The sequence below is a fragment of the Curcuma longa genome, chromosome 1 (genome assembly GCF_044706935.1).
Source record: "Curcuma longa cultivar G26 ecotype Majalengka, Jawa Barat chromosome 1, ITB_CL_G26_1.1, whole genome shotgun sequence".
NCBI classification, from domain to species: Eukaryota; Viridiplantae; Streptophyta; class Magnoliopsida; order Zingiberales; family Zingiberaceae; genus Curcuma; species Curcuma longa.
The window spans coordinates 13,997,717-14,024,841 of NC_133861.1; the positions used below are offsets into that span (position 1 = coordinate 13,997,717).

At 39.2% G+C, this 27,125-nt stretch overlaps 4 protein-coding genes across 7 annotated transcripts; 3 read left to right on the plus strand and 1 right to left on the minus strand.

The window, feature by feature from the left end:
- Window positions 1–297: 297 nt before the first annotated feature.
- LOC141837376 (GATA transcription factor 15-like) lies at window positions 298–1,381 on the plus strand. The gene is made up of 2 exons (XM_074724793.1): window positions 298–1,009; window positions 1,088–1,381. Exons 1-2 carry the CDS (start codon window positions 560–562, stop codon window positions 1,379–1,381), a joined length of 744 nt encoding a protein of 247 aa, XP_074580894.1. The 5' UTR covers window positions 298–559.
- A 6,169-nt stretch (window positions 1,382–7,550) lies between these two features.
- LOC141837344 (zinc-finger homeodomain protein 6-like) lies at window positions 7,551–9,463 on the plus strand. Of its 4 annotated transcripts, none has more exons than XM_074724767.1 (2): window positions 7,551–7,790; window positions 7,870–9,463. In XM_074724767.1, the coding sequence occupies exon 2, from the start codon at window positions 8,030–8,032 to the stop codon at window positions 9,149–9,151; it is 1,122 nt and encodes a 373-aa protein (XP_074580868.1). In that variant the 5' UTR covers window positions 7,551–7,790; window positions 7,870–8,029; the 3' UTR covers window positions 9,152–9,463. The 4 variants fall into 4 exon arrangements, with proteins under 4 accessions (XP_074580868.1, XP_074580884.1, XP_074580873.1 ...); XM_074724783.1 differs by having other exon boundaries at window positions 7,874–9,463; XM_074724772.1 differs by having other exon boundaries at window positions 7,551–7,785.
- A 5,424-nt stretch (window positions 9,464–14,887) lies between these two features.
- LOC141842497 (uncharacterized) lies at window positions 14,888–21,602 on the plus strand. The gene is made up of 8 exons (XM_074730651.1): window positions 14,888–15,340; window positions 15,864–19,281; window positions 19,409–19,487; window positions 19,611–19,678; window positions 19,779–19,844; window positions 19,919–20,008; window positions 20,724–20,900; window positions 21,360–21,602. The coding sequence occupies exons 1-8, from the start codon at window positions 15,009–15,011 to the stop codon at window positions 21,393–21,395; spliced, it is 4,266 nt and encodes a 1,421-aa protein (XP_074586752.1). The 5' UTR covers window positions 14,888–15,008; the 3' UTR covers window positions 21,396–21,602.
- Window positions 21,603–23,983: 2,381 nt separating this feature from the next.
- On the minus strand, window positions 23,984–26,416 carry LOC141833279 (WRKY transcription factor 6-like). The gene is made up of 6 exons (XM_074720721.1): window positions 26,153–26,416; window positions 25,989–26,051; window positions 25,749–25,898; window positions 25,375–25,659; window positions 24,693–24,806; window positions 23,984–24,580 (listed from the first exon to the last, which is right to left on the minus strand). Exons 1-6 carry the CDS (start codon window positions 26,414–26,416, stop codon window positions 23,984–23,986), a joined length of 1,473 nt encoding a protein of 490 aa, XP_074576822.1.
- Window positions 26,417–27,125: the final 709 nt, after the last annotated feature.

A 27,125-nucleotide genomic window follows, 5' to 3' on the forward strand; every position in this document is an offset into this window, starting at 1 on the left:
TCCACCCGCTCAATGTGAGTGACGACGAGGAGGCGACGCGAATTGAAGCGCTAACACTGGCGCTGCACCCAGGAAGGAGGATCAGGATCCCTTCTCCATGTTCCCCACAACACCACGCTATCATGCTGCTGCCGCCGCCGCCGCCGCCGCCGCCGCCGCACCTCTCCATCCCCATGCAAAACATGCACTTTAGTATTCACAAGTATAATATACTTCATCCCATTAATTTGATTAGCATCCTCACTGCTTGAAGAACGACAGAGCCCGATCTCCCACTTCACGATTTAACCCCACGCTATAACCGACATTGTTAATTAATTTATACCCCAACGCATCAGCGTAGGCTGCATCATATATAACCCTTTTCCCTATTAAAAACACTCACCATTAATTAAGTTATGGTCTTCACTTTTTCCATCCCAATGCTAGTCTTCCTCGCAGGCATAGTACTGCGTGCTCTGTTCCGTTTTTAAAAGAGCTCCCACATTCTGCTCCTTCAATATTCCCCATCGTCTCTGTTTCCGATTTATTAGCTGTTTCTTCCTTCATTCCCCAAGCTATGCTGAACCAGTGCGGACATCAGAGCAGCGTGTACCCCTGCTCTTGCGGGTTCGTCTACGGCGGCGGTGGCGGCGGCGGCGGCGCCTCCTTCTCGTTTCTTTATCCGGTCACTACGACGAAGCAGTTCATGCAGGAAGGCTGTGACTCTGACGAGTATTCCGGCTGTTCTTCGCCTTCGTCAGTGGACTGTACCCTTTCGCTGGGCACCCCATCCACGCGTCAAACAGAGCACAAGACATCGGAATCCTACGCCAAGATCCAACGGTCATCGTCGTGCATGTGGGACATCCGGTCTCAGTCCAAGAACTCCTCCTCCATGGGCTCGAATGCGTCGCCGAACGGTGGAGGGTCGGCTTTGGGCGGCGACCCGCAGCTCTTCGCTCGGCGGTGCGCCAACTGCGACACCACCTCCACGCCACTGTGGAGAAATGGACCACGTGGACCAAAAGTAATTAGTCACAACGCAAGCTTGCATTTTGCTAATACATCTTATTTATCACATACCTGTTATAATGATTTGGCGCAGTCATTGTGCAACGCCTGCGGCATTCGCTTCAAGAAGGAAGAGCGCCGTGCGGCGGCGTCCACAGCACCACCTTCGTCGTCGCCGGTGGCCGGAGAGTATGGGTACCACCACCGGCAGGACCAGTCGCCGTGGAGCTGCTACGCTTCGTCCGCCATCAAGAGCAGCTCATCGCTGACCTTGTACGATGACGTGGCTGACAACGGGGAGGGGCCGTATCGGTCGTGGCAATTCAACATCGCGCCTCCGGGGCAGTTCTCGGTCCGAGATCGTCCCAGCCTTTCCCAATTCAATTAGCTAGAAATGCGCAAGAATTCCAAGTGTTTGATTAAAAGCCCGATAGAATCGGCAATATTACGACATTTTGCAGTCACCACAGTCGATGATATAAAATTAACTAAGTTTTGCTTTCCTAATTTACCATTAATTATGGAATTTAATATCCTTCATTGGTATATTTTTACCTTTTTATTGTCATTTTCGCTGGTTAACAATGAAATAAGTTCATGTCGAATCTTACCATATTTAGTTGGGATCAGACATACTTTCCTTTCTTTACTTTTTAAACCACAAATGGGGTGGTAATTGCCCCCACCGAATTTAAGAAATTTCTTCCATAATAGAATATTTTAATTATTTTTTGACAAATTTATTTAATAACTATTTTACACTATTAATTTTAATATTAATGCACCAACCGAAAGAAAGATTCACCAAGGTCATTAATACCAAGGAATTACATTCACTAAAGGCCGATGGATGGCATCTGTGGGTGTAGTCCAGAGAAATTAAGGGAGGGGAAGGGAAAGAGAGATGAAGAGGAAGAAGGTGGACAAATGAAAACGACCATACTTGGGAAAAATGTTGCACAAAACTTGAAATCTTGTGTTTATACAAAATGATGCGTTTGGGGCAAACATGTTAATGGTTTTGCCTAAACAATTCAGCTCAAACAAACTAATTTCAGAATCAGCTGGCTTTAAATTATGCATACCTTGTTAACTAGATTATGCTCCATCCACACTGATCTGTGGTTTTACAGGACTATTTGTGAACAATACAAAATTTCCTCTTCATTCAAACTAATTTCTTGTTGTTTAATTTGCTGTTCAAAAAATGTTCTAATTAGTTGTGCTTAGGATGACATGGTAGTTCATCGATACTTAAGCATAGTACTATACTGCTTGTGCTCTGCTTAAGTTTTTTGTTTTGGAAAATGATTATCGATATTGCAATTCTGTTGTTCGTCAAAATGTTACCTTGAAAAACTTGTTTATTTGACTTGGTTTGACCGATCTATGATCCCTGGAACAAGTCAACAGAGAGTTATATAGCAAGAATTTATGAAATATAGCGACGAGTCTTACATCTATGTGATGCTTCTTTCATTTATTTAATTATGTAAACTTGCTCACATTCATAAAATACGCTTAGAAAAAGTCATCGGACTGTTTTTCTCATCATTAAGAATACCACGAAGATGACATAGTGCCACATTATAGCTGAACAATTACTCATGAATCTCAAAGAATGGCAACTCCCATTTATATACTTTTTCCGTGTCGCATTACGTTGTTTCCATCATCATCTATCTGTGTGATCCTGTAACCATCTTCAATTAGTCTTCTTGAAGAAACAAATTCTTTGTTGACCTCTCCAAAAGATAGCTTACAACAGTTATTGAATTCTGGTCTTCACACTAGTTCACTGAACTTACTTGAAAACTGTTGTGCTTATACCAGTGAATAAGTCTGATATTTCTTAGCATTCATGTCGTAGGTGTTTTTTTTATGTATCGTTAACTTGTTTGTTTTCTTCTTCTTTTAAGCGCCTTCCATCTCTCTATTTTCGTGACATTTTGTTTTCACAATATTGGTAGTGATTAGTAATTGGCAAATCTGTAGAAGATAATCAGATAATACTGGTAGAAATAGTTATCACTCTCCAGACTTCTCTGCAGGTTTGAGAATTCTTTCTCCAGTTTAGCAGAAATAAGACTGCCAATATTGCTGTAAAGTTCACTAATTAATGAAAACAAAATAAGAATTCGTCATCTGAAAGCAATCAAACTGTAACTCTAATTGATGTTAGAACGGAAAAAGAGTATGCAGCTAGGAACTCTGAATTGGGTGAATTTGGATGAATGAAAGTTAGATAGATGTAGACCATCAAAAACTTCATCTTACACAGCTAGATATTTCTAACTGTATAATGCATACACGCCAATAAATATTTGAATATATATTGTTTGTTGTGGTTGCGTACACTCTTTGCAGTAGTACATCACATTGGTCTGACAAAATGCTAATGTCATGAGATCACCAACAAAGAAAGGACTTTGGGGACTCCGAAACTGACCCAATCTCACTTACTGAAACAAAACAGTACTTTTCTTCAGTTCATCATTTTTTTATTAAGAAAACAAAAGGTTTTTTACATGTCTCCCTGTCTTCACGTCTGCATTACTTATTGTTTGTGCCAGTTTTTTCAGTGAGATGTTGAGATGATCATAGTCAATCTGTGCGGTGTGAATTGTCTGTCAATCAGGGAACTGCTTGCTGTCTTTGGATGAACTGTCAATTCTGAATGATTTAGTGCTTCTGTCGATCATCGAGCAGATCATGAGCTCTCAACGTGCAAAAACGACTCGGATGGTACTTAAACTATTGTTTTTGTTTCTTGCAATAATGATACACACCAAGTACTGAATACATTAAATCACTGCACGTAGGTTTATGGTTTGAACTCATTTGTCTGCTGAGTTCGCGAGGAAGATGAATTAGATCAAAAGAAGTGGCATAGAGATTGACATACACACTCAAAGGGCTCGATCCATAAGGATTAAAAAAACACTTTGAAAACATTAACCACTTTGGTTACTGTAAGACAGCACTTATAAACTGTGTAATTGTTAGTACTTGGTAATGGGCTGCGTAATTAAAAGAAAAGTAAGCGCATAGATTGCGGTGCGAAAGGACTTGCCAAGTAGACTGCAGAGGCATGGCGAGGCGAAGTATTCATTGCCCCAGTCAAAATGTCAACTCTCAAGTCTTGTCATCCGATCTTTATTAACACTTTTTAAACTCAACAAACTGGTATTTAATAAGGATCGTGATGACTAACAAGAATAATAATTATCAAATTATAATCCTGTCAATGCCAAAGGAATTAATTATCAAACGAGATGAACCCCGCATTTATCTTGTCACAAAAGGCCAATTAAAAAAAGAATAAACACCAGCGGCTGGGGGTGCTCCACGTGCGTGTCATGCGACAGCGCCTTAATGCCAGAGACGTGGCCGCCTAACTTAACCCACCCTCAATTGTTTAATTAATGGCTAAAAATTTAATTAGCGTCTCTATTTTTGGGGTTTAATGATTAAATTAAAGTGACTCCCTTTTCAATCATTTTTTCTACTTCATCGATTTTTATCTTTCTTGATTTATCTAGATGATTTAGATCAAAATTATTATCAATTATAAATTTGAAAAGAATTATATTTTAAACAATAATAAAGAATGATATAAATGTTATTGTAAACTTTAAAATCTTATTTGTATGAAGTATTCAATCTTTATATATTTAAATTGGTTAACTGGCCCATCTAATTTTTTTCAGACACATGATTAATTTTTAATATTTTAAGAAAGAGAGCGTCCCCCTTGGACGTTCTGAAAAAGCAACCAGTGTTTCTTTAATATTAAGCCTCTAATTAATTATTTAAGCCACTCCTCTGCTCGGCCTTAATTGCGATCATTAACTATTGAGTTAACAGTTAACAGTCGAGCGGGCGTAATTAATCCCACGTGTGCCACATTGCGTTTGCCCGCTCGACTAATTTTAGTTAATTTACTTAATTAAATAAAAATGGCGGGATTAGATTTGATTAGATTGCGATCTATTGGTTATGGAAAGGATTAGATTGCGATCGAATCCCGAGCCGAAATTTTCTCTATGATATTGGTTGATGGTGACCGCCACTTGGGTCGAGGCGGTCCCCACCCGTTCTTCAGCGGGAATATGTCTGTCTCTTTACGCCTTCGGGCTTCCCCAAATTATGATTACGCAATGAAAAATATTAAAACTTTTTTAAAACTATATTTAATTATAAAAGGGTACTTTTGAATAAACTAATCGATCATCATCAGTACAGTACAACATAGAGCAAAATTAAATGTTCAAAATTAGAGTTGAAGCATGATAATCGGCCATCTTAATCCAACCCAACAAAGCGAGAGAGTGGATAGGACATTATTGTCTAGTTATATTGATTATTTAGTTTTCTTCATCTTTTCTTTATCTAATTTGAGCATCGGAGTAACTACCACAATTTGACTCGTCCGATCTACTCGCGACAACTTGCTGTATCAACACAAGCAATTGACCAGCAGTAGTCTCTAAGAACAATTACTGTGGAGTTTTGAAGGGAACTTGGAGGATCCAAGGAAGAAATTGAAGAGCATTGATGAGTCCGGTCAGGCCATAGAAATGCTGGCTCATGCGTCCCCATCGACACCACTATCTATGGATCGGAAGGACGCATTCAATGTCTCAACTTTTGAACACATTTTGACTTATATTAGTCTACTCGTAAAAATATAGTTATATCCTGATTAAAGTTATGTTTAGATCACAGTAAGTGCATTGTGAGAGATTTAAAAATATAAGATACTTTCACATGGATTGTTAATAATACTTCTATGTTTTAATTAGTGATGACTTTAATTTTTGGTGCAATTAAGGACTACATTTGAAAACAGTACGTAATTCTGATGCAAATTAATTCTGTCAATTTTTGTTAAAGAAATTAGATGAATAAGCTGTATTGTGCTTGCTAAATTTAAACTAATTATAGTTTAGGCAATGTTTTCTAATTAGCGACCATGTTAACACAATATTTAATTCATCACATCCGTAACTACACATAAAAATATATTAAAAACCTTGCGCGCATTATATATAATGGAAGCTCATGAAACATTTATTTAATTTTTAAAAAGATTTTAATTTTCCCGTTCTCTAAAATTACATGACAATCAATTTACGAGTTTGAAGAGCAGATATAAATTGAAGCTTCTTTGAAGGCCTCATCCAGGACAACAATGTTTTTGTTGGATAGCTTTAATTTTGACCTGAATTATGAGAACAAACATATTAAAGAAGAGATCATTGAGCACGGCACAATGTTTATAGAAAAGACTTTCAAATTTCGGGGCTTTTAATTAGAGTAATTATCCCTTATATATTTATATATATATATATATATATACAAGCAAGTCAGTTCACGCAATATATAAAACGCACTAGTAAATACCACACAACAATTAAAGTAATAGTTTGAATAGGACAAACAGGTGCAATTAATGAAATAAATGAATAGTTTTAATTTCGTGTTGGAAGTCAAGGGTGCAACTTGGTAATTACATTTGATATAGCACAATTTGGATTGTGTTTGATCGATCCAACTTAAGCGGATCGGAAGCAAATCAAGTTGTGTGAGTATTTTTCTACTATTTTTATCCAATGCTTTTCCTAAATTGTTTAATGACATCTAAAAAGACACTTGGATGATTAATCAATATCAGGAAGAGGTTGAAAAAAAACAAAACTTTTAATTACTTGTCAAACGAGGTTATCAGTTTTTTTTTTATTTTGAAAAAAAAATGATTTGAGTTGATGACTATCTCGTGGGAACAGTGCAAGGTCCTGTAGAAAAATTCCTGTCAAAGTTCAAGCTTTTTTACTGAAGAAAACATTTAAGGGATGACCGGTGTTCATCAAACACGAACAGGAGCAGCGGGAAATTAAAGTCTTCCACTAGCACATCAATAAATGGATTAGCTGCGGCATCGATTGGGTTTGCAGAGGACAGCCAATCCCCTCACCCTCCTCCGTGCGAGCGCTGTTGATGAGAATGAGATGGTGTCAAGAAAAGCAATCAGGAGTAAAGATTTAATCTTGCGTATGTAACAAGGAGAGCAAGCAGAAATCTAAATTTCAAAGAGTTGAATCAAAGAGGTTGAAAGAAGAAAGGAGTAGAGGCAGCCCAAAGAGACTGACACCGCAACAATGAAGAGAGGGTAGGGCTGGATGTCTGTAGGGCCCCGTCCGTCGCAGGCGCAGCTCCCACACACGCATCTTCCTCGTGAGGCTTTGATTCAATTGCAGGAGTGGAGTAGATGAAAGGAGCTAAGGGAAGGAAGAGCAGCAGTAACTGAGGGTTGAGGTAGAGGGTTACAGCTGTGGACGTGAAAGCAGCAGAGACCACACACGTAGGCGATGCGTGATGACTGATACAAATCTCTGCAGGAATAATAAATGACAGCAGCACCAGTTTGCAGCGTTAATTATTGAGGGATTGGACCAGGGTGCAGGGCGTGGGAGGGGCGAAGCGTAACCTTGTCGGTTGTTCCCAATTCTCCTCTCCTCTCCTCTCCTCTCCTCTCGCTTCCTTCCTAATCTAATCGTCTCGACTCGTCTCGTCTCGTCTCGCTCTTTGATTTGATGAGCCAAGGATAAGCAACAGGCTTTCTTCACACCTTTACCCTTTTCGCGAACAGAATGGGAGTTAGGAGACCATCACCATGCACACCATATCCCACACCACGCCCACTACTCACTCCTTGCTGTTGTTGCTGCTGCTCTCTCTATAGCTCTCTTTAGCTCTTCTTTTGGTCGAGCCAGCAATTATTCACGCGCCGTGAGGTTCCAGTCGCTGCTGCTTTTAGTGTTGCACTTGCTCGTTTAGTCCCTCTCATCTCGCATTTTTTTGCTTGCTTTTTAGTCAGTGCAGGAAGAGCTGGATTCGATTGCCTCGGCGCAGAGTTGATTTAGTCCTATATGCTGATCGAGATCTGAGTTGAGACGGGGCGGTAGCTGCATGCTGTAGGCAGGAGGTGATCCAAGCTCGGAGGGCAGTCGTTTTGTAGAAAGTTGAGATTTTTATGGAGTTTAGGCACAATCCAAATGAGATTGGGATCGCTTCCTCTTCTTCTACCGCTTATAATCCTTCTTTGGTCAGAGGAGGATCCGCCTTCTCTAGGCCAACTCTTTCCACCTCTTCATCTCTTGTTTCCCCCAGAGCACCAGGAGGCGGTGGCGGAGTAGGAGTAGGTTTGAGAAATGGGAACAACTTTGGCCATGTTCAGACGCCGCCGCCGCCATCTACTCTTGAAACGGCTCCCACCGTCATCGATCACCCTCCACAGTCTGTCGCGAAGAACACAGATCAATCTTCCATCTCCAACTCGCCTCCTCCTCCGGGCGTATCTGGTGTAGCCGCGACGACCAACTCAAAGGCGAAGACTTCCGCTGGAGCCGCTGAAACGGATGTCTTGGTGAAGTACAAGGAGTGCCTCCGCAACCACGCGGCGGCGCTCGGGGGCCACGTTCTTGATGGTTGCGGCGAGTTCATGCCTGATGGCGAGCCCGAGACAGCGGACGCGCTCAAGTGCGCGGCCTGCGGTTGCCACCGTAGCTTCCACCGTCGGGAACCGGACGGCAGCGGGAGCTCGTACTACCACGGTGGAGCGACGCGCCTACCCCTCTTGCTCCCGCCGCCGCCGCCGCAGCCTCCACAGCCCTCGCACCACCAGAAGATCCAGTTCAGCGGGTACTCCACCAGCCCATCCCCAGCGGCCGGCATGCCGGGCTTCGTCCACTTCGGCGGCGGAAATAACCCTAGCGGGAGCGGAGGCACCACTACCGAGTCATCGAGCGAGGAAAAAATACGCACCGGGACACCCACGGCCTTTGCCGCCGTCGCTATACCTAGGAAGCGGTTCCGGACCAAGTTCACGGCGGAGCAGAAGGAGAAGATGCTGGCTTTCGCGGAGCGAATCGGGTGGCGTATCCAGCGGCAAGACGACGCCGTGGTGCAGCAATTCTGCTCGGAGATTGGAGTGAGGAGACAAGTCTTGAAGGTGTGGATGCACAACAACAAGCACGCAACAGTGAGAAAGCAGCAGCAACAGCCTCCTCCGCCGCCCCCATCTCCTCCACAGCCGAAGCAGGAGCAACAATCCTTAGTGCAACAGCAAAACCATCATCCGCTGCACCTTCAGTAGTTGCCTACTTTCCTCGGCGATGCCAAATAGTGTTTAAAATATTGGCTTCATACTGGTTTGAGCTACTTCTCCTCTCCTCACTCTTCATCTAATCGCTGCTATTTGGCAATCCAACCTTCACTTTTTTTTATGTTACACTCTGCATTAATCTATCAATCAATCTTTGTGGCCATTTTAGCTCCATCCAACGAATTGAACTTATAACTCGAGGTTCTCACGTTGATTTCAGCAAAGAGTTTCACAACAACATTCTCGGAACCTTAGATGTGTTTTGAATTGATACCGAAAACTAGCAATCAAGTGCCTTAATCATCATCATCTACATTTGTATGTGTTTGTGTTCCTCTCCATGAATTCAGCATTATTTTTCTTTGACTATCTGTTGCTTAGAAATCTGTCGGTTATTTCATGTCCAATATACATTATGGTCCTCTACATCTGCTGCAATAAAGAATGAATTGATTTATGCTGCTGCATTTTTTTAAGCGTCTAATTCTTTGTTCTAGTTTATGAGTTACTTAAAGATCAGAAGGGGATAAGATTTAAGAGAAGAGAAAGGAAATTGGAAGGCAAAGTGCTGTATCGAATGCTTCCTGGCAGCTCGTGCTCTGCAAGGTCGGTAGAGCTTGAAATTTTCATATTTGTTTCTCGGAGAATGAAATCTGCATGCACGAAAGATTAGTTCGTATTTATGTTTCTGGATTTGGAATTGAAGCTTTATGTTTGCAGTTAGGAGGCAATGTAAATGCATCTCAATTTCTCTGCATTTTGTTTTTTTCTTGTTATTTTCAATATACGAAAGAACAGCTGGGACTGCATTTACTTCGCAGCATGAACTTCTAATCCATCAGCTGGGCAATAATGAATCGTCGGCTACTTTTCAAACTTTGATGTTTTCTTTTTATGTTCTGTAATTGCCTGGTTTTCCCCTGGAAAATTGAACTGTACTGCCTCAGTAACGAGGAAATTAGATAAACATGTTTACTTTTTTTTTCAGAAATATATTGAACCTGATGATTTAGAAGATGATGATAATATATTGTTCTCATCGAAACTTACCTAAAAACATCTAGCAGTGTGACAGGAGACACGAATAGATCATCACGTCATGTCAATTTCATAGTGGACGTACTGTATCTTACAGCTATTAGTTTGCAGAATCTTTAAATGCAGTTATTATCTTTGACACAATGACTCTCCCTCTTTCTCTCTTCCATTCATTGTCCTCCAGTTACCACGTCTCTATGTCTGCTTGTTTTATTATATGCATACTGTGTGCAAATCAGATTAAATTCGTCTTCATGTTCTTGCTGCATGTAGTCTTCAAATACGCAGTTCATATGGCCTCATTGGAACAATAGCCCATATTTGCTGTTTTGCAAGCATCAAAACATAAATGATCTCTTTAAGTAGAAAACGATAGCAAAGAATGCACTTTAGGGCGATTCTTCACTTGCTTTTGTTCATGTACATGTGTTCCAATTTTTAGGGAGGACGTTTCATATACTCGATTTGGAAGGAGTATCTTTGTCATGGCAATTAAAATAAGGTTAAGCACATGATGAGATGAGAAGTTATTGCCGTTTTAGAAATCCCTTTCTATTAATAGTAAGCTTAATTAAAGATCGATTACCGAGAATAGGAAAATCGGTTTTCTTTTGGGAAGAGAGAGAGAGATTTTCAAATTTCAATCAATTATATATCCTCTAACAAAAAAGAAAAAACCATACTGATAAAACGCTATATGTTTCTTGATTTATAAATTGGAAAGAAATAGTTGCTTTCTCATAATATATGCGAGAGAAACAAGCCTGATGATGATTTTTTGAACGCTGAAATTCCATTGACAAGCAGCTACAAGTTATATAGCAAAACGCTGTCGACTTGAAAATATACTAATTCTAAATTGTCAAGTAAACCTCTGATCCTAACATCCACTACCATAAATATACTAATTCTAAGATCACACACATCCTGGTCGATTCTAAAGCCACAGACCTACATGAAGTTGACAGATACTGTTCGATAAGATTCTGCTTTCTGATATCCAGAACAAAGAATTAAGTTGGCACACAGTTTCATGCTTGATTCTTTGTAGTTCCTCTTTACCTGTCTTCAAAGCTTCGACCTGTCAAAAAAAGGTTTAGTTGCTTAATTAATAATTTCAATTAAATCTTCAAGTTGGCAAAAGGGAGCAACATTGAACCAAGAGAAGCATCTCACATCGAAAGCCTTTCGTTTTGCTCCTATTTATATTTAACCCTTCCTTGATATGAATGAAAAGCTAATTCTACAAATAAAAGAAACTAATTTAGAGTATCGAAGTATTAAAAAATATGCCAGTATTCCAGTTTCGGAGAGTCGGATGTTGGCCTTTTGCTGACAGACGGTTAGAAATATATTCAAATACTGATTATTGTTTGAAACCACTTGTCATTCATGCATATATCGATCGGTTTCCGATGCTTTTAAAAAAAGGAGTTTTTGTTTGTAGTTTTGCAATGAACTTGCTGCAGAGAGTGGAGCTCTGCAGGCAGCCAGACCTCAATGGAGCAGTCGTTGCAGAGCATTCAGAGATATATATTTTTATTAGAATGTAGTTTTGCGTAAAGTGATAAGAATTATACAGCATCAAATAGTTGAAATGAATACACCTCTTCTGCGGAAGCAGGTCTGTCATAGTCTTACCACCCATTGCTCGGGCGATCTTGTGCCACCGATCCGGCGTGTTACGGTCGACACTGCCAGCGTCTTCTCAAACATCTTATTCTCTTTGGCAGTCCATGGTGCCATTGATACGATAGGATTGATCTCACCAATCTAACTGATCGGAGACCCTCCGAGAATGGTTCGCTTGTATCGCAACAGCTGCTTTTTTTTATTTTTTTTTATGTTAATTAGATCGTAAAGGTATGGTGCTGATGAGGCGGCTTTCCTATTTGTAAAAGGGACAGCTTCTGTGCAAGTAGCAGAGGTTATGGGACTGATGAGATTAAAATATATGCAAATCGCCTATTTGATGACAATAAGCATGGAAGTTTCTGAATCTGCAGATTACAATGCATCACAAATGTTCAGTGTGATAAAGTATAATGTTAGAAAAGTAAAACTAGTGATGTAATTAATTCTGTCTCGACGATTCCACTTCTTTGAAAGACATTTGCTTTCCCGTTGCATATTCCTTGAGCAAGACCGCTTCAGATATGGAATTGCAACCAGGCATGGAGAGCCATTGAATCATTGTTTATACAATTGTCAGCTTCTCAAATCACTGTCAATCTTAATTCACTAAAGATGATCCAATCGCCATGAATCAGTAACCATCCGCAACTATCTCAATTCCCACAATACAGAATCTTTTTCAAAAGTAGATGAAAATTTTCCAGACATTGAAACAAAAGTAAAAGGAGTGTTTATCCTCCTACGACTTTGGAAGTCGGCGGCAAAGCCTACAGAATCCTTGATCAATCTGTACAAAGTCCTAAAAATTTCTGCTTCTCTGAGTGATATGAAAGGCTAAGATCCACAAGAAGGACTGCCAGATGATTGTGATTTCATCATCGGTATTGGTAAAGCGAAAGAACAGAAAGAAACATACATATAGGTAGGAATCAGAATTAGTACAAAGATTCAATTCCAGCTGACTGTAAGAATCCTTATCTAGCTTTCTCATGTCCACCTCCACAAAGCAATGGGTGGATTCTCTGTGGTCCTTTATTTAGAGTGATCCGAGATGCTTGGTAGATAACCCAGTAGTGGACTAAATTTAGCCAGCCAACACAGGCTTAAGCGATTGTAAATTAGTATCTTGTTCATTTTTTTTTTAAAAAAAAGGCAAGAATCTCTATTGTAAATAAGCTTAAGGCCCACTGTTGGGTATGGCATGATGGATGAACTAAACAATAAAAGCAAGTTGTATATAGTTATAATTAATAATTTGAGAAGGGGAACTAGAAAAAGGGAGGAATAACACCTGCTATACATTTTCTGGATCCTCCATTAATTAAGAGCAGAAAATGTTGTTTAGCGTCATATTGTATGCAACAATGATGGTGAAGATGGATTTGAAGCTAATGATTTTGGAAGACAATTATTTTCATTATCTTTGATATATATATATACATATATATTGATTAGTTTTATTAATTAATGGTCTTTTGATAATGCCACCATGCACGCATGAGTAGTTATTATTCGAGCTGTTTGTACTGCGACTCTGTCTTGTTGCTGGACTCGACAAAATACCATGATTTCCAATGTTTTCAGTCGGTACAGACATTCGATTGCTTGATTTTAGAGAACAATTAATAAATAATGGATCCACTTATTAAGATTTATTTAATCAACGCCACCCAAGCACTTCACCTTGCACGAGACAACCACCACATATATATATTTTCCAGAACAACTGTTTTTTATAAGTGAAAATTCTCTCTCAAGCTAAAAACATCATAGAGGATCCTTTTGCTATCTAATATACAATCCATATGAGAATTCCACAAGATCGTAAAAAAAAAACCAAAGCTAGAAATTAACACTACATCATATAGTAAACTCTCAATTTTGTGAATAACTAATGACGCTACGTGGTGCATGCATGCATTCATCACTTGAACATGTGCTGCATGTGGGCCAGTGGTAAGTGGGCCCGTCTCTGTTTAATCTCAGATCCCACCTCCGACCCCTACCCAAAATAAATAAATAAATAAAAATAATGCCAAAAATTAAATACAAGAAAATTCGATAACGAATTCAAACTTGATAAGTTTCAAGTAAATTAAGTTAATAACGAATTCAAAATAATGCCTCACATTAATTATTTATATAATTAATAAACACTTATGACAGCGAAGGGGTTTGGTGGAGTGCCTCGATCGCACATCAAGTTTGGTGAATGAATCGGTAATCAATTCACTTCGGCGCATTTTAGACGCAATAATATTATATGAAGATAAACCTACACGCCTTTAACATTCATATAATATGATTGAATATATTTAATATTCAATCATATTATATGAAGTCAAAAATAAGCTCCTGCTCTTTAATATTATCGATTGATTCTCCAGCAAATAAATAAAGCATGGAGAAATAAAACAAGAAAGAAGGTCAGAAGGAGCATGATCGTGCATATTAAATAAGTCGTGTAGTATTTGATCATTACGTCGGCTTGTCGTACATTTTGGTCATCATGTTCACATCGCATGTGGGACAACAAATTAATTATGATGCACAATAATCCTCCTAAACCAACATTTCTTTGTTTTTTTTAAAAAAATAAAATAGTACTTAATCCATAGAACTAGCTGGCGTTCACAGTTCAAAGCTTCATTTTTTTTTTTTGTTAGAGGAGATATTTCAAAATAGCTTTAATAAAAAAGATAATCTGTAGTGGAAAATAAAAAATCTAATAAGGATAGTTTTTTAAAGGAGCATTGATTTTTTCTTGTAATTTATCTTTTACTGACAAATGCATTTTCTTTGTTTCCACTTTTTGATATTTATTTATTGAGAGTTGCACCATAGTGGAGCATCATTCCTTCTGGGTCCCACACGTTTGACATTCTACCCCCTCCCTCCCGGATTTTTTTTTATTTGGCCTTTAAAAATATTTTTTGTGCGTTTAAAATATAAATTTTTATATCATAAAAATAAATAAGCGAGAAAACTAGAAAAGAGAGAGTTGAAATAAAAAGGCACTGTGTTCCACTGTCGACTCACTGGCCGAAGCGCACACCTTAAGAATTTCCGCTACCCCTTCTTCCACTGCGAGACGCGACGACGGCGAAGACGACTGAGAGCACACGAGAAGCCCTAGCCGAGCCTCCTGTCCTCCCCTTCCCTATTCCTCGCAGCCATGGAGAGGCAGCGGGTCTCCAAGAAGCCCGCCTCGTTCGCCTACGCCGACGTCTTCGGCGGGCCGCCCAGTTTCGCGGCTTCTCCCTTCCCTGCTCGCCTCGACGACTATGTGGAGATCTTCGGAGGTTCCGCGAGCTCCTGTAGCATCCCCTTCCTCGATCTACCTCCGGCGACGGACGGTCTTGACGGTGAACCTACCGGGTTTCGCAACGGCCCTGGATTCGACTACTCTGAGGTCTTCGGAGGCTTGGAGTTTGGAGGGTTTGCTGTATCGTATGAGGAGTTGTTTTCCTCGTCGCGGGGCCTGGAGGTTGGTTCCACCAAGGGGAGGTGCGCTTCGGAGTCTCTTTTGTTTGTTGTCTTTGTCGAGTATTATTCTGTTGGTGTTGTGTGAAAAAGGATCAGTTTTTTGTTGGCTAATGTCTTTACCTTCGCTGAAGTAGAAACGTTGTTTCGTGCACAGCGAACTAGAATGAGAAGATGTAGGAGGATGTTATGCGCTAGTCATTTTGATCTGGCTACACTATAACATATACATTGCATTCTCTCCAATACTCCTCTATTGTTGAATCTGCTGTATTGAGTGGATTCCAAGAGTTTAATTCCTGCCCATTTTGACATTAGAAAGTCGTTCGTCTAGGCTGAACTCTGTTTAATCTAAATTAACTGATCGATATTTTTTTTTCCTTTTTTTTGTTTGTTTGTCTGGTGGTGGGGGGTTCAAAGATCGATACCATTTGGTTGTTCTCTCTTATGGCATAGATTTCCCTTTTTTCTTTTTTGACGCATATTAAACTATCAAAGCAGCATCTCATTCATTACGAGTGACTAAGTTTCCATTCATCATTAACAGGGACTTTGAGGATCCTACCATTAATGGTCATGTCACTAAAGAATCTGAACTTTCTCTGGAAAATGCAAAAACATTTCATACGAATTGCAAAGATGATAATGACTGCTGCCCATTGAACAGCAACCATTCAGATCAAGATTCTGAGCAATCTAACTTGTCGAATAATAGGAAAAATCCTGGGAGCAATGATGGTGTTGCACGAGGGAAATCACTCAAAACTGATCCTCCTAGAACTAGTTTCACTCTTGAAAGTGCTGGCCATTTGCAAACACAAAATCCTGGTGCTTCCATTAGCAACACTAATGGCGCTGATTTAAATACCTCGGGAGATCAAGTCATACCGGTTATTAGAGAATTTAGCAGTCAATGTTCTGCTTCAGAACTTAATCATGTGGATGTAACTCTCCATTCACCTTCTATCAGTAATTCAGTTGCTAGCGATGATCTGCCTTCTTCCAATGCTATGTATATGAGTGTTGTAGACATCAGTCTCCGAACACAACCTTTGCAAGTACCACCACCAACAAGACCACCTCCAAAAGTATGTAACAAGAGCAATCAGCCATTCTTGAAGACAGGGCCTAATATGAAGATCAGTCTAGATGGACAAAGATCATCTGAACCAAATGAATATCCTGAATATGGTGTTGTTTCCAAAAGCCATGCACCTCGAGTTGCTGTGAAGGATGGCCCTTCTTCCTTGGATGTAGAGATTGATGCAAGTACAGCTGCTGCTGCAATGAAAAAAGCAATGGAACAAGCTGAAGCAAGATTAAGAAGCGCAAAAGAGATGATGGAGAGAAAACGTGTAAATTATCACAACCGGAAGAAGTTTGGTCACCATGAAAGAAAATATGAACATGAGATCGTTCAATCATCTTTTTTGGTAGATAACACCAGTGTCATTACAAGACAGAAAAGCTTGGCAAAAGACAATGAAACAGTTAATGACATTCCTTCAGATGGATCAAAAATTACCAATGTTTTAAAGGCAAGTCTGGGTCCTGGAGAGTCAACAAGACATGTGACAATGTCTAAACATAGTCAAGAGATGATGAAAGAGAACAGTTTAGCTCTGGAAAATGAATCTATGGAGTGGAGGATGGATCAAGAACACTCAAAAATTGAAAGAGAAAAATGGTCCGTAATAGTAGAAAATGCACATGAACAGGAAGCTATTAGGAAAAAGATGAAAGGAACAACAAGCATTGACAAAGATGGTCATTATGCTAATAAAGACATAGCACTGTCATCTGAATGTAAAAGTGATATTAATTTGAAAGAAGATAAAGAATGGGTTGATGAGAGAAAGAATGCCACAAATGTGAAAGATGACCATGATTCTTGCAAAGAAGAAGCAGTTGAAGAGCTAAACAATGTTGTTCTCTTGGCCTTACAGCTTCAAGAAAGCATCAATATCCTTAAGGATACTCACATTTCTTGTAATGAAGAAAATAAGAAGCTTGAAGAGGTTCAAGATGTTCATGGTGAAAATTTGAGTATACCATTCTCTGTTGAGAAGGTTTCTGTGTCAGTAAGAAGTGAAGAAAATCTGGAAACATCTGACAACCATGAGTTTGAAGGGACTTATGACTGCAAGGAAGGCGCCAATGAATCAAAAGATGCTAAAGGCCACTATGAATTTGAGGACAACGTACATGACATTGAGGCAATCCAAGTAACATTGTCAGAGACATTAAATTTAGAATCTGAGAAAGTAACTTTTGAATCTGGAAAAAATAAGAAGGATTTCGCTGTAGATGGTATAAACAGTGAACAGATTAAGGATGATGCTGTTCTGGATGCATCTGTGATAGCTGCTGTTCCACATGACAAGAAAATGCAGATGGCTTTTGAATCTGGCATGTTTGAGGTAGGGAATGAGCTGGATGCTCTTTGTGAATCTGGCGACCACCCAAACAACCATGTCCAAATGGATACAATGGAAATTCAGAAGGAAGCCAGGGAGGAACCATGCTCAAAGAAAGAGTCATCCATGCCTGGGAAGTATGAAACAAGACTGGTAGTTGACCAAGACACAGACGAAATAGGCAATGATTCAATGAAACAAAAAGCAACTGGAGTAATGTTGTATGAAGAACCTAAGAATGCAAAAGCTGATGGTACCTGCACACATGATTGCAACGAACTCAAAGCAAATGGACTACTGGGCGATGATACCAGAAATGTGATTCAAGAACCTTGTTTTCTGGAAATATCTGAAAAGCAAACAACACCCAAAGAAAACAAGGAAATCAGAGAAAATGAAAAACATGGAGAGATTCATGCAAACCCACATGTTTTGGAAGAGCAAGTTGAAGGTGGTCACTCAAACAACCTGGCCCAAGTGGATGGAAATACAGTGGAAACCCTGAAGGAAGCTAGGGAGGAACTATGCTCAAAGAAAGCGCCATCCATGTCTCAGAAATATAAATCTGGACTGGTAGTTGATGAAGGCACAGATGAAATTGGAGGGAACTCAATGAAACAAAAAGGAACTGGAGGGATGCCATATGAACACAATAATGCAAAAGCAGGCGGTGCCTGCTCACAAGATTGCAATGAACTCAGGGCGAATGAACTACGAGGTGAAGACCAGAAGTACGATGAGATGCGACAGGCAGTTCATGAACCTTGTTTACTGGAAAAATATAAGAAGCAAACAATGCTGCAAGGAGACAAGGAAGTTAGCAGAAATGAAAAGATTGGAAGGATTCTTGCAAACTCAGCAAATCCAGATGTTGCAGCTAACACTGACATTTTAAACATAGATTCAGACGCCAGGGGAAGCCTTCTGTTCAAAGATTTGGATGCCCAGCCAGAAAATGGTGATGATATGTTAGAATTACAATCAGCTAAAGATGCTGCAGACATTGACAATGTTGGGTCCTCAAAGTTTACTTCAAACTTTAAGAAGACAGAAGATAATGAAGGTGGAAGAATGGAAAAAGACAGAAAATCATCAGAAAATCTGACAAGGAAATTAGAGGAAGTGGTAGAGAGAGAGAGAGAAAGAGAAAGAGAGAAGGACAGAGCTGAAGTGGAAAGAGCAATTCATGAAGTACATGAAAGGGCAAATACTAAAGCCCGAGAAAGGGCAGAAAGGATTGCTGTTGAGAGAGTTACTGCTGAGGCTCGACAAAGAGCACTCAAGGAGGCTCAAGAGAAGGCAGATAAGGCATCTGTCCTAGCTGCAGAAAAATCAGTAGCTAACCAGGCTTTAAAAGAAGCTAGATTAAAGGCAGAGCGTGCTGCTGTTGAACGAGCAATTGCTGAAGCTCGAGAGCGTGCTGCAGAAAGAGCACTTGCTGAAAAGGCTGCTGGAAATGATAGGGAACGCAAAGAGAGACCAAATGGTTTTTACAAGGATAGAATGAGTAAAGAAAATGGAATGGTAGAAAATTCAAAACGTTATAAGGTAAACAAGTATAATCTTAAACTCGAGATTTGTGACAACTATACATGATTGTTTATTCAGAGTACACTTTCAGCTCTTTTATGTAACATCATAATTTACCAAACTTCTTGGTATGGTGTCCATGCAGGATGGCTCTACTGGCGCACAGTTTCATAGTATTGGTTCTTTGAACAACTCCAAAGGATATTCATATTTGGATAGCCAAAGTAAGCTATGTTAGGAATATTGTCAAGAGCTCCTGCCTTTGATATTGTTTTCCTTACACTTGAATATCCATAGCCTCACTCCCCCTTTTGAGATATTTGTGTTCATTTGTTGATCACAAGCAGGTGACAGCGAATCAACTCTTAGGTACAGAGCTAGGTTTGAGAGGCATCAGAGAACAGCTGAACGTGTGGTATACATTTTGTCTGATTTTCACTTCTTTGGTGCTTGAGAGGAATACATCTTATTTTATGTTTCTAAATCTGTTTATTATAATATTTCTTTATTGTCAGGCAAAAGCTCTTGCTGAGAAGAACCTGCGGGATGTTCTCGCTCAAAGGGAACAAGCAGAGCGAAATGTAATGGTTTGATTTGTGATTAATATACTAGATCTCAAACTTTGCTTAATATTTGTGTTGATATGTAATTGCAGAGATTGGCTGAGTATCTGGATCCTGATATCAAAAGATGGTCAAATGGAAAAGAAGGAAATTTGCGTGCATTGTTGTCAACTCTACAATATGTATGTACATTTCTTTTTCATCATTCAATTTTTTCCTGAGTAGTGCATATAATGCAATCTTAGACTTATGTTGGTTTTATAGTGTCAACTCAAGTATGTTTGCAGGAGATATAGTGTTTTAACTTATCACAAACCCAAGTGGACAGTACAATATCTATGATCATTTTCATTATCTTATGAATTACGATGGTGAAGCTAAAATGGACAACTTTTGGAATTACTATCTTTGAAATGTATTAAATGTTTTAAAGTACCAAAACTTAGATCTTTCCAGATTTCAATAGATGTAGTGAATTTTTATTTGGGACAGTGGACGAGTTCATTTTTTGTCTTCTGTTTCCTGATTGCACTTTGGGCAATTGGAACACCATGTTGCTGACAGTGAGAGACCTTTCTTTTTTCCTTTGAATGGGCAAGTATCTAACCTGTGGTATCACATGAGACTGTATGGTGAGATGTTAGAATTGGTTGTTGTTGTTGTTGTTAGCATATCCAATCAATGCATATCTCGTCTTTAAAGTGTTTTTGCATTGTGTTTAAGCAATGTCACTCTAGTTTATAAAGCTTTAGTAGGGAAACTCCATTAGTCCTTTAAAATGCTTGCCAAGCAGAAAGGCAGACTCAATCACTGAGAATTCTTGCAGTTACATCATTAGTCAGAATTGGATTAGCATACAAATTTGGAGCTATTCATTTGATATTTTGTTCTTCTCAGATCCTTGGGCCTGAGAGTGGTTGGCAGCCAATTTCGTTGACAGATGTTATTACGGCCACTGCTGTGAAGAAAGCTTACAGGAAGGCTACACTCTATGTTCATCCTGATAAATTACAGCAAAGAGGTGCTAGCATTCGGCAAAAGTACATTTGTGAGAAGGTCTTTGATCTGCTTAAGGTGAGTCCTCCATTTGTTTTAGTCTGCCTGTGTGTCTGTCTTTCATATTTTTCCTTTTGACTAATTGTTGTCATGTAAGATAGAAGAACATAACAGAAAATGCATAAGCATACGGCTCGTTAAATAGTTGTTAAAGTGATCCTTGTTTTGTCTTTGCAGTGGGTGTTTAATACAAGTGCTTTCCAATATTAGCTAAGGGGGCAAATACTAAAGAATAATCAGTGATTTTGTGTAGGATTTTGGTGAATTTATTTATAGTGTTTTGGCAATAAAAAAGTCAAGCATGTAGAAGTTATTTTTACTAAATAGTGGCTAATTAACAGGTTGGAGACTTTTTATATCATAAAAAACGCCCATGCCTGTTGCACAATAAATGTTGGATGCACACGTCACTTTTGTTCTCCTTTCATCTGCCTTATTTATGTTATGCAAACTCATCGCAATTTTTTAATGATGCAGGAGGCGTGGAACAAATTCAACTCTGAAGAGCGATAGAGATGCAGAATGTTCACACTAGCGTAGTTTTCATCTCTCCAGCTTTCATTTGTAGTTAGTAAATGCATTTCAGATATATAGAGTTAGCATGTTCGATTCTGCAATTATTCTTTGTACGTTCTGATGCATATGTAAAAATGTTTATGGAGTTAGCAAAAGCTGTGAGAACAATTTCTGCTAAGGAAATGGTTTATGTTGAATTGAACACAAGTGTCTCCACTTAAGCCTGGTCTTTCTGTTCATTTAGCTCACTCAATTTCAGTTTTTCCAACCTCAGTGAGTTCTTCTTCCATTAGCATGTGAGTGCTCGCATATAAAAAATGGGAGCATCACATAGATATCCAAATGGACAAGTTGAACTCGATTGCTGTTATTACATTATCTTCTGGAATTTATTCGATCTGAAACAATATTTGATGTTAATACAACAAAATTGTGGGAGTTCTGGTATGTCATGTACTCGAGGTAAAAAAAATAAAAAATCTCTCCAAGCTCACTCCTAGGTTAAGCTGTCCAAGCTCAGGATCCTATCCAATTGTTTCAGTTACAGTTTTATCTGGGTTAAGCTGATGTTTTCTTTTCCTCTTTTTTTTTTTTTTTGTTTTTTTTAAAAGAGTAACCTCTGTCCATGAAAAGTTTGTGACTTTCTGTGCATTCCAAGTCTAGCAGTAGTTGTGATGAATGACAATGCAGTGATCATACTGGTTGGCACGCTTATCATGATCATTCCGTTGCAAATAATTGCAGGCTCCCTTCATGCTTAAAGCCTCCATCACTTTTGGGCTTGATGATTTCATCTACCAAAGAATCACCATGGCATGTTTTAAGTAAGCCAAGATTTGGATGTTCTCAGTGAATCTGGTGATTCTATAAATCAAGTTCAACAGCAACTTGTGGGTGATCACTCAAAAATATATTTGGTTCCTAAGAATAATTAATTCTTTTATTCTTATTTATTCTATTTTAAAAGGACAAATTACCACGAAAGGAAAGAAAGAACAATATATGTCTGAAGCAGTAATCATTCATGATCTAGGACTATAACTCTGAACTTGGAGTCGATCATGAAGCATGATATATATAAGAGAGAATTCAATGGTTTTAATTACAAAAACGAAGAAAACATTCACAATTGGTTTATTTTGATTCTCTATTTCTTGAAAAATTTCCACTTAATATATTTCATAAACAGTTTATTTTTCTTCTCTTTTTAAATAAAACTAGAATCACAAAATAAAGGTTGAATATTCGATTAAAATTGAACTGAACCGAATTGAATTAATCAAAATCAAATAAATTCATTTTTTTCAAACCAACCGAACTGATCAAATTTTCTAATAAAAACTGAACAAATTAAATCAATATTTTATCGGTTAATTCGATCAAAAACCGAATTAATCGAATTAACTAAAATTTTTAAATATTATAAAAATTTTACTAATTAATTAAGGATTTATAAATTTATTTACTTAAAATTTATAAATTATTAGATTAATTCGGTTTAATCGAATAAGAAATTTTAAAATCAAAATCGAATTTAATTAAATGGAATTAATTGATTTTTTTAAAAAAATAATCAAAATTCTTAAATAACCGAATCAAAATTTTTAATTCATTGGTTCAATCAATTTATTTAATTTAATGAATTTTTATTCATCCTTATCCGAAAGTCTTTATTATCTCATTGAAAACAGTATTAACCTGTTTTATTATCAGAGAACAAAGCCAACCATAGAAAGGAACCGAAGCTCATTTCCACAATCACGGCCCTAGATTTGTGAGTATGATTGACGTTGACTACCAAAAGAAGAAGCAGCAGCTAGCTTTCAATCTCTGACTTTCTTGTCCCTACACGTTCTTACCATGTAATTCCTGCGTGCTCCTATCTATCTTATAATTTGACGTAATACCATGATTGCGATTGAAATGGAAGGCTCACCAATTATATACAACGTGAGCTGCATGTCATCTAGTAGATTATGTAAAGCAACTACCTACTTCACAATAAAAGGCATTAATTTCACAATCACAGACTAATTATGTGACTTACCAGGATCGCAAATTGTATAAGTCAATTTTGTTTTTTAGAAATATTATTAAGAGCAGAACTTGGGGAATTCAAACTCCATGGCTACGTTGATATTGACACGTGCATGCATCATGCATGGGAATCGAGATGGCATTTCCACGTCCACACGAGTGGCAAAACCATGAACTTCATCCCTCAGTTGCACTCGTTCAACAAAATATTTATTAAAAATCCAAATCCATGCAGTATTTGACTACTTTTTAAATTTCAATTACCACGTTCAACAAAATATTTATGGCGTTTTATGTCATTTTTATTGATCATGAAATCTTACTTTTGAGGTTCTCATACCATTTACTTGTCTAGATTTTAAGTTATTTATTATAGTCATCTAACATTTTAATGCACTTTTGGTGTCACTTAATTTGGAGTGCTATAAAAAGAAGTTACAGCTAATTAACAACTAAACTAATTCACTTTTTTTACGTAACTCCTAATTAATTAAGCTAAATATTAATTAAAAGGAAATGAGCAGAGTCAAACGAAAAATCCATCGGATTCAGTCTCTGCTGTCGTCTTTGCGGTTCATGACGGAGGAGATTGCGGCGGCAAGCATGGCGGTGAACTTGGGATCTTTGGTGATAGCCGCGGTCGCTGCGGTTACCGTCTCAGCAAGCGGCCTCGACATCGACGGGTGCGGCTTCAACGGCAAAAACTCGGTCGTCGCTCCGCCGCCTGTGCAGGCGTCGCGGTCGCTTGTTGACATCTGGGACAACGAGAAATGGGACTGCTGGTGATGTTTGCCCAATACTTCGACGACGCTCGGCGCGTTGCCGTTGGAAAACGGGAGTACTTGAAACGGAGCAGTATTGGCCGACGACCTCTGCTGGCAAAGAGGATTGGAGACGCCGGTGAAGTCGAGCGTAATGGTCGGGAGCGGAGTCGATGCCGAAATCATCGCCACGCTCGACGTCGCGAGTAAGTTGTTGGAGTTGAGCAATGTTTGGTCGGAACTCGACGTGGATCCAGACAGCATCATGGACACAGCCGCCGAAGTGGTCCTGGCCATGCTGATGGCCGCCGGAGGAAGTGGGTGATTGTGAACCCCTTCGTAGGTTGTTATCAACACACTCCGGTCTTCGGCGTTCCTTTGAACCTATATATATATATATATATCTATAACTCACAATAGAATTCCAATATTTGAAGAACAACTTTTTTTTTATCATAAAATTTAATTAAGAACGTCAAATTGTTGCAACATATACCTGTTTTCGAACAGGACAACTGCTCGACATGGTGCAGCGGTAATAAGCTCGAGGGCAGGGATTTCCCTTCGCCATCTTTTGGCCGTATTTTCTCCAATGGCAGCCGTCGTCTATCTAATCAATTCCATATATCAAAAGGTTAATTCATTAAAAAAAAATTCACAAATAACGACAGATTTAGCGATCGATTAAATTTTGATCGTTAAATTAACAATTAAAATATAAATTCGATCGTTAATTAACGACCGAATTACTATCTGTCACTAATTAGCGACCGAATTACTATCAGTCGCTAATTTAGCGATCGAAATTTAATCAGTCGATATTCTAGCGACGGAAATTTAATCGGCCACTATTTGCGACGGAAATTTAATCGGCCATAAACCATAAATTTATGACCATAATTAAAACTCGATCACCATTTTACGACTGAAATATAAATTCGATCGCTACATTAGTGACCGAAATATAATTGGATCGGTAATTTTAAAATCGTAGGACAATAAAAGAATTTAACGATCGAATAGAAATTCGATCGTTAATATTTAACGACCGAACTATGTTCAGTCGCTAAAATAGCGACTCATCTGGTTTCGGTCGTTATTTTAGCGACCGAACTAGATGAGTTGATCGAGCTGTTCGATATAATGAATGATCGATACTATCAAGATGAGTTGAGTACCATTCGGGCTTCCGATCGAGCACGAACTGAGACCCGAGCTTTCTTCACGGTTGTTTCGTGGTCCAGCTGCTGAGTCTTGGGCAGCGAAGCTTCCACTGCCATTTCCTCGCCGTCGAGATTAGTGGGAGAGGAGGAGCGATCCTGACCAGTACTAATTAGTTGTGTGTCAAGAGACTCTTCCTTGGCCGATAAAACAGGTCCGATATCAATGAATTGCCTTGGCACACTGGATGATCCGTCTTCGCCTCGCTTCTCTCTTCGCCCATTATTCACCTTGCCATCAGCCTGAGAAAGGAGGGGATCAAATAGATTGAATGGCCAATCCTATCCTACTCGAGTCCTTGATCTTAGTCAGCAATTGCAGAAGCACGCACCTGGTGGACTTTTCCTCCTTCGCGTTCCTGCAACAGCTTCACGAAGTGATCCTGCAAGGATCTATACTTGTTGCAGACGTCGCTAAGCAATTCCCTCAGCCTCTGGTTTTCCTCCTTCGCCCTTGCGAGCTCTGCTCGCATCTCTTCTGCCTACTTCCAATATATCAATCACTTCGTATATGGACCGGTTTCTGTAAAAGATAATTAGGGAAGGGAAAAAAAAGGTAGATAGATACCAACCTCGCTCAAAGCTATAATATTCTTATTCTCAACCGGCGCCGGAGGAATCACTTGGAAACCAATCTATTTCACATGCATGAAATTAAACGATCAGTTGAGATTAATTATATACAAAGGGAAAAACAAAAAAAAATACTAGTTAATTGATGCAACTATATAATTACATTCATGGCGAGATCTTCTTTCTTGATATTGAGATCGAGCACATGATCATGATCCATCCTGGTCGACGTCGATGTGTGTCTGTTGTCCCTCTCGGCGAAGAAATCCATCTCACCCACCGTCGCACGCTTCCCGTCCGCCTTTGAACCGTAATCGCCGGCGTCGCAGGCAGCAGTTTTGTTGGTCGGAAAGAGGTCGATGCCGGGAGAAAAATGATGGCGATCATGATCGTATTCACCGAATGCTGAATCTCTAGTAATCTCCATAAGAATTAGAATTAGCTGCGAGAGATTGTGGTGGATTAATTGAGGAAGGGACCGATTTAAGAGGGTGACTTGGGCAACGGAGTGAAGTCGTAGGGTGGCGGGCACGTGCAAGTTTGTGAGTGGTGGCGGAGGAGCGATCGACAAGCATGGTGAGTCTAATGTCTGGGCTCCTCCGTGGGTTTCTCTGCTGCAAGATAAGAAGAGCTGGGAGGCGATTGGTTTTTGACTGCTTCAATGGGACGAGCGGAAAGTCCACCGTCCCCTAACGCCGCGGCGGAGCCTTCGACGGCGAACCCGTCAACTTTCTCATAGGCCCGGCCCATGCCTCGTCGGCCCATTCTGGCCCTCAAGTCAAAGGACAGAGCAGAGCAGAGCATCATTTGAGGTGGTTGATGAAATGTAAATGCCAAAACAGCGTTTACATGAACTTATTCATGAGCTAATAAATATTCTTAAATATTCTTGTCGATGATTGAATTGAATGGAGGAAACTCTGGAGCTCTCGTTTTGATGAGGTCACAAATCGAAAGAGAATTATTAAATTAAATTTTAAATTCGGATGCTCTGGATCCAATCTCAAATAAGGATTAACAAATTATTTTGAGATAATAGAAATTTTCGAGGGGGCAATCAATCCATCGATATTTGTTAATAAAAACAAATATATTTTAAGAGGGTAAGTAATTGGAGATCTAGCGAGATCATTGTT

What these genes read in the sequence shown, in the direction of transcription:
- LOC141837376 (XM_074724793.1), top strand. Translation starts at nt 560, where the DNA reads ATGCTGAACCAGTGCGGACATCAGAGCAGCGTGTACCCCTGCTCTTGC. An exon ending in ATGGACCACGTGGACCAAAA is followed by an intron (nt 1,010 to 1,087) that starts GTAATTAGTCAC and finishes GATTTGGCGCAG; the next exon opens with TCATTGTGCAACGCCTGCGG.
- LOC141842497 (XM_074730651.1), top strand. Translation starts at nt 15,009, where the DNA reads ATGGAGAGGCAGCGGGTCTCCAAGAAGCCCGCCTCGTTCGCCTACGCC. An exon ending in AAAATTCAAAACGTTATAAG is followed by an intron (nt 19,282 to 19,408) that starts GTAAACAAGTAT and finishes GTGTCCATGCAG; the next exon opens with GATGGCTCTACTGGCGCACA. An exon ending in GGGAACAAGCAGAGCGAAAT is followed by an intron (nt 19,845 to 19,918) that starts GTAATGGTTTGA and finishes ATGTAATTGCAG; the next exon opens with AGATTGGCTGAGTATCTGGA.
- LOC141837344 (XM_074724767.1), top strand. Translation starts at nt 8,030, where the DNA reads ATGGAGTTTAGGCACAATCCAAATGAGATTGGGATCGCTTCCTCTTCT.
- LOC141833279 (XM_074720721.1), bottom strand. Translation starts at nt 26,416, where the DNA reads ATGGAGATTACTAGAGATTCAGCATTCGGTGAATACGATCATGATCGC. An exon ending in AAGAAGATCTCGCCATGAAT is followed by an intron (nt 26,052 to 26,152) that starts GTAATTATATAG and finishes CATGTGAAATAG; the next exon opens with ATTGGTTTCCAAGTGATTCC. An exon ending in CTCGATCGGAAGCCCGAATG is followed by an intron (nt 24,807 to 25,374) that starts GTACTCAACTCA and finishes GGAATTGATTAG; the next exon opens with ATAGACGACGGCTGCCATTG.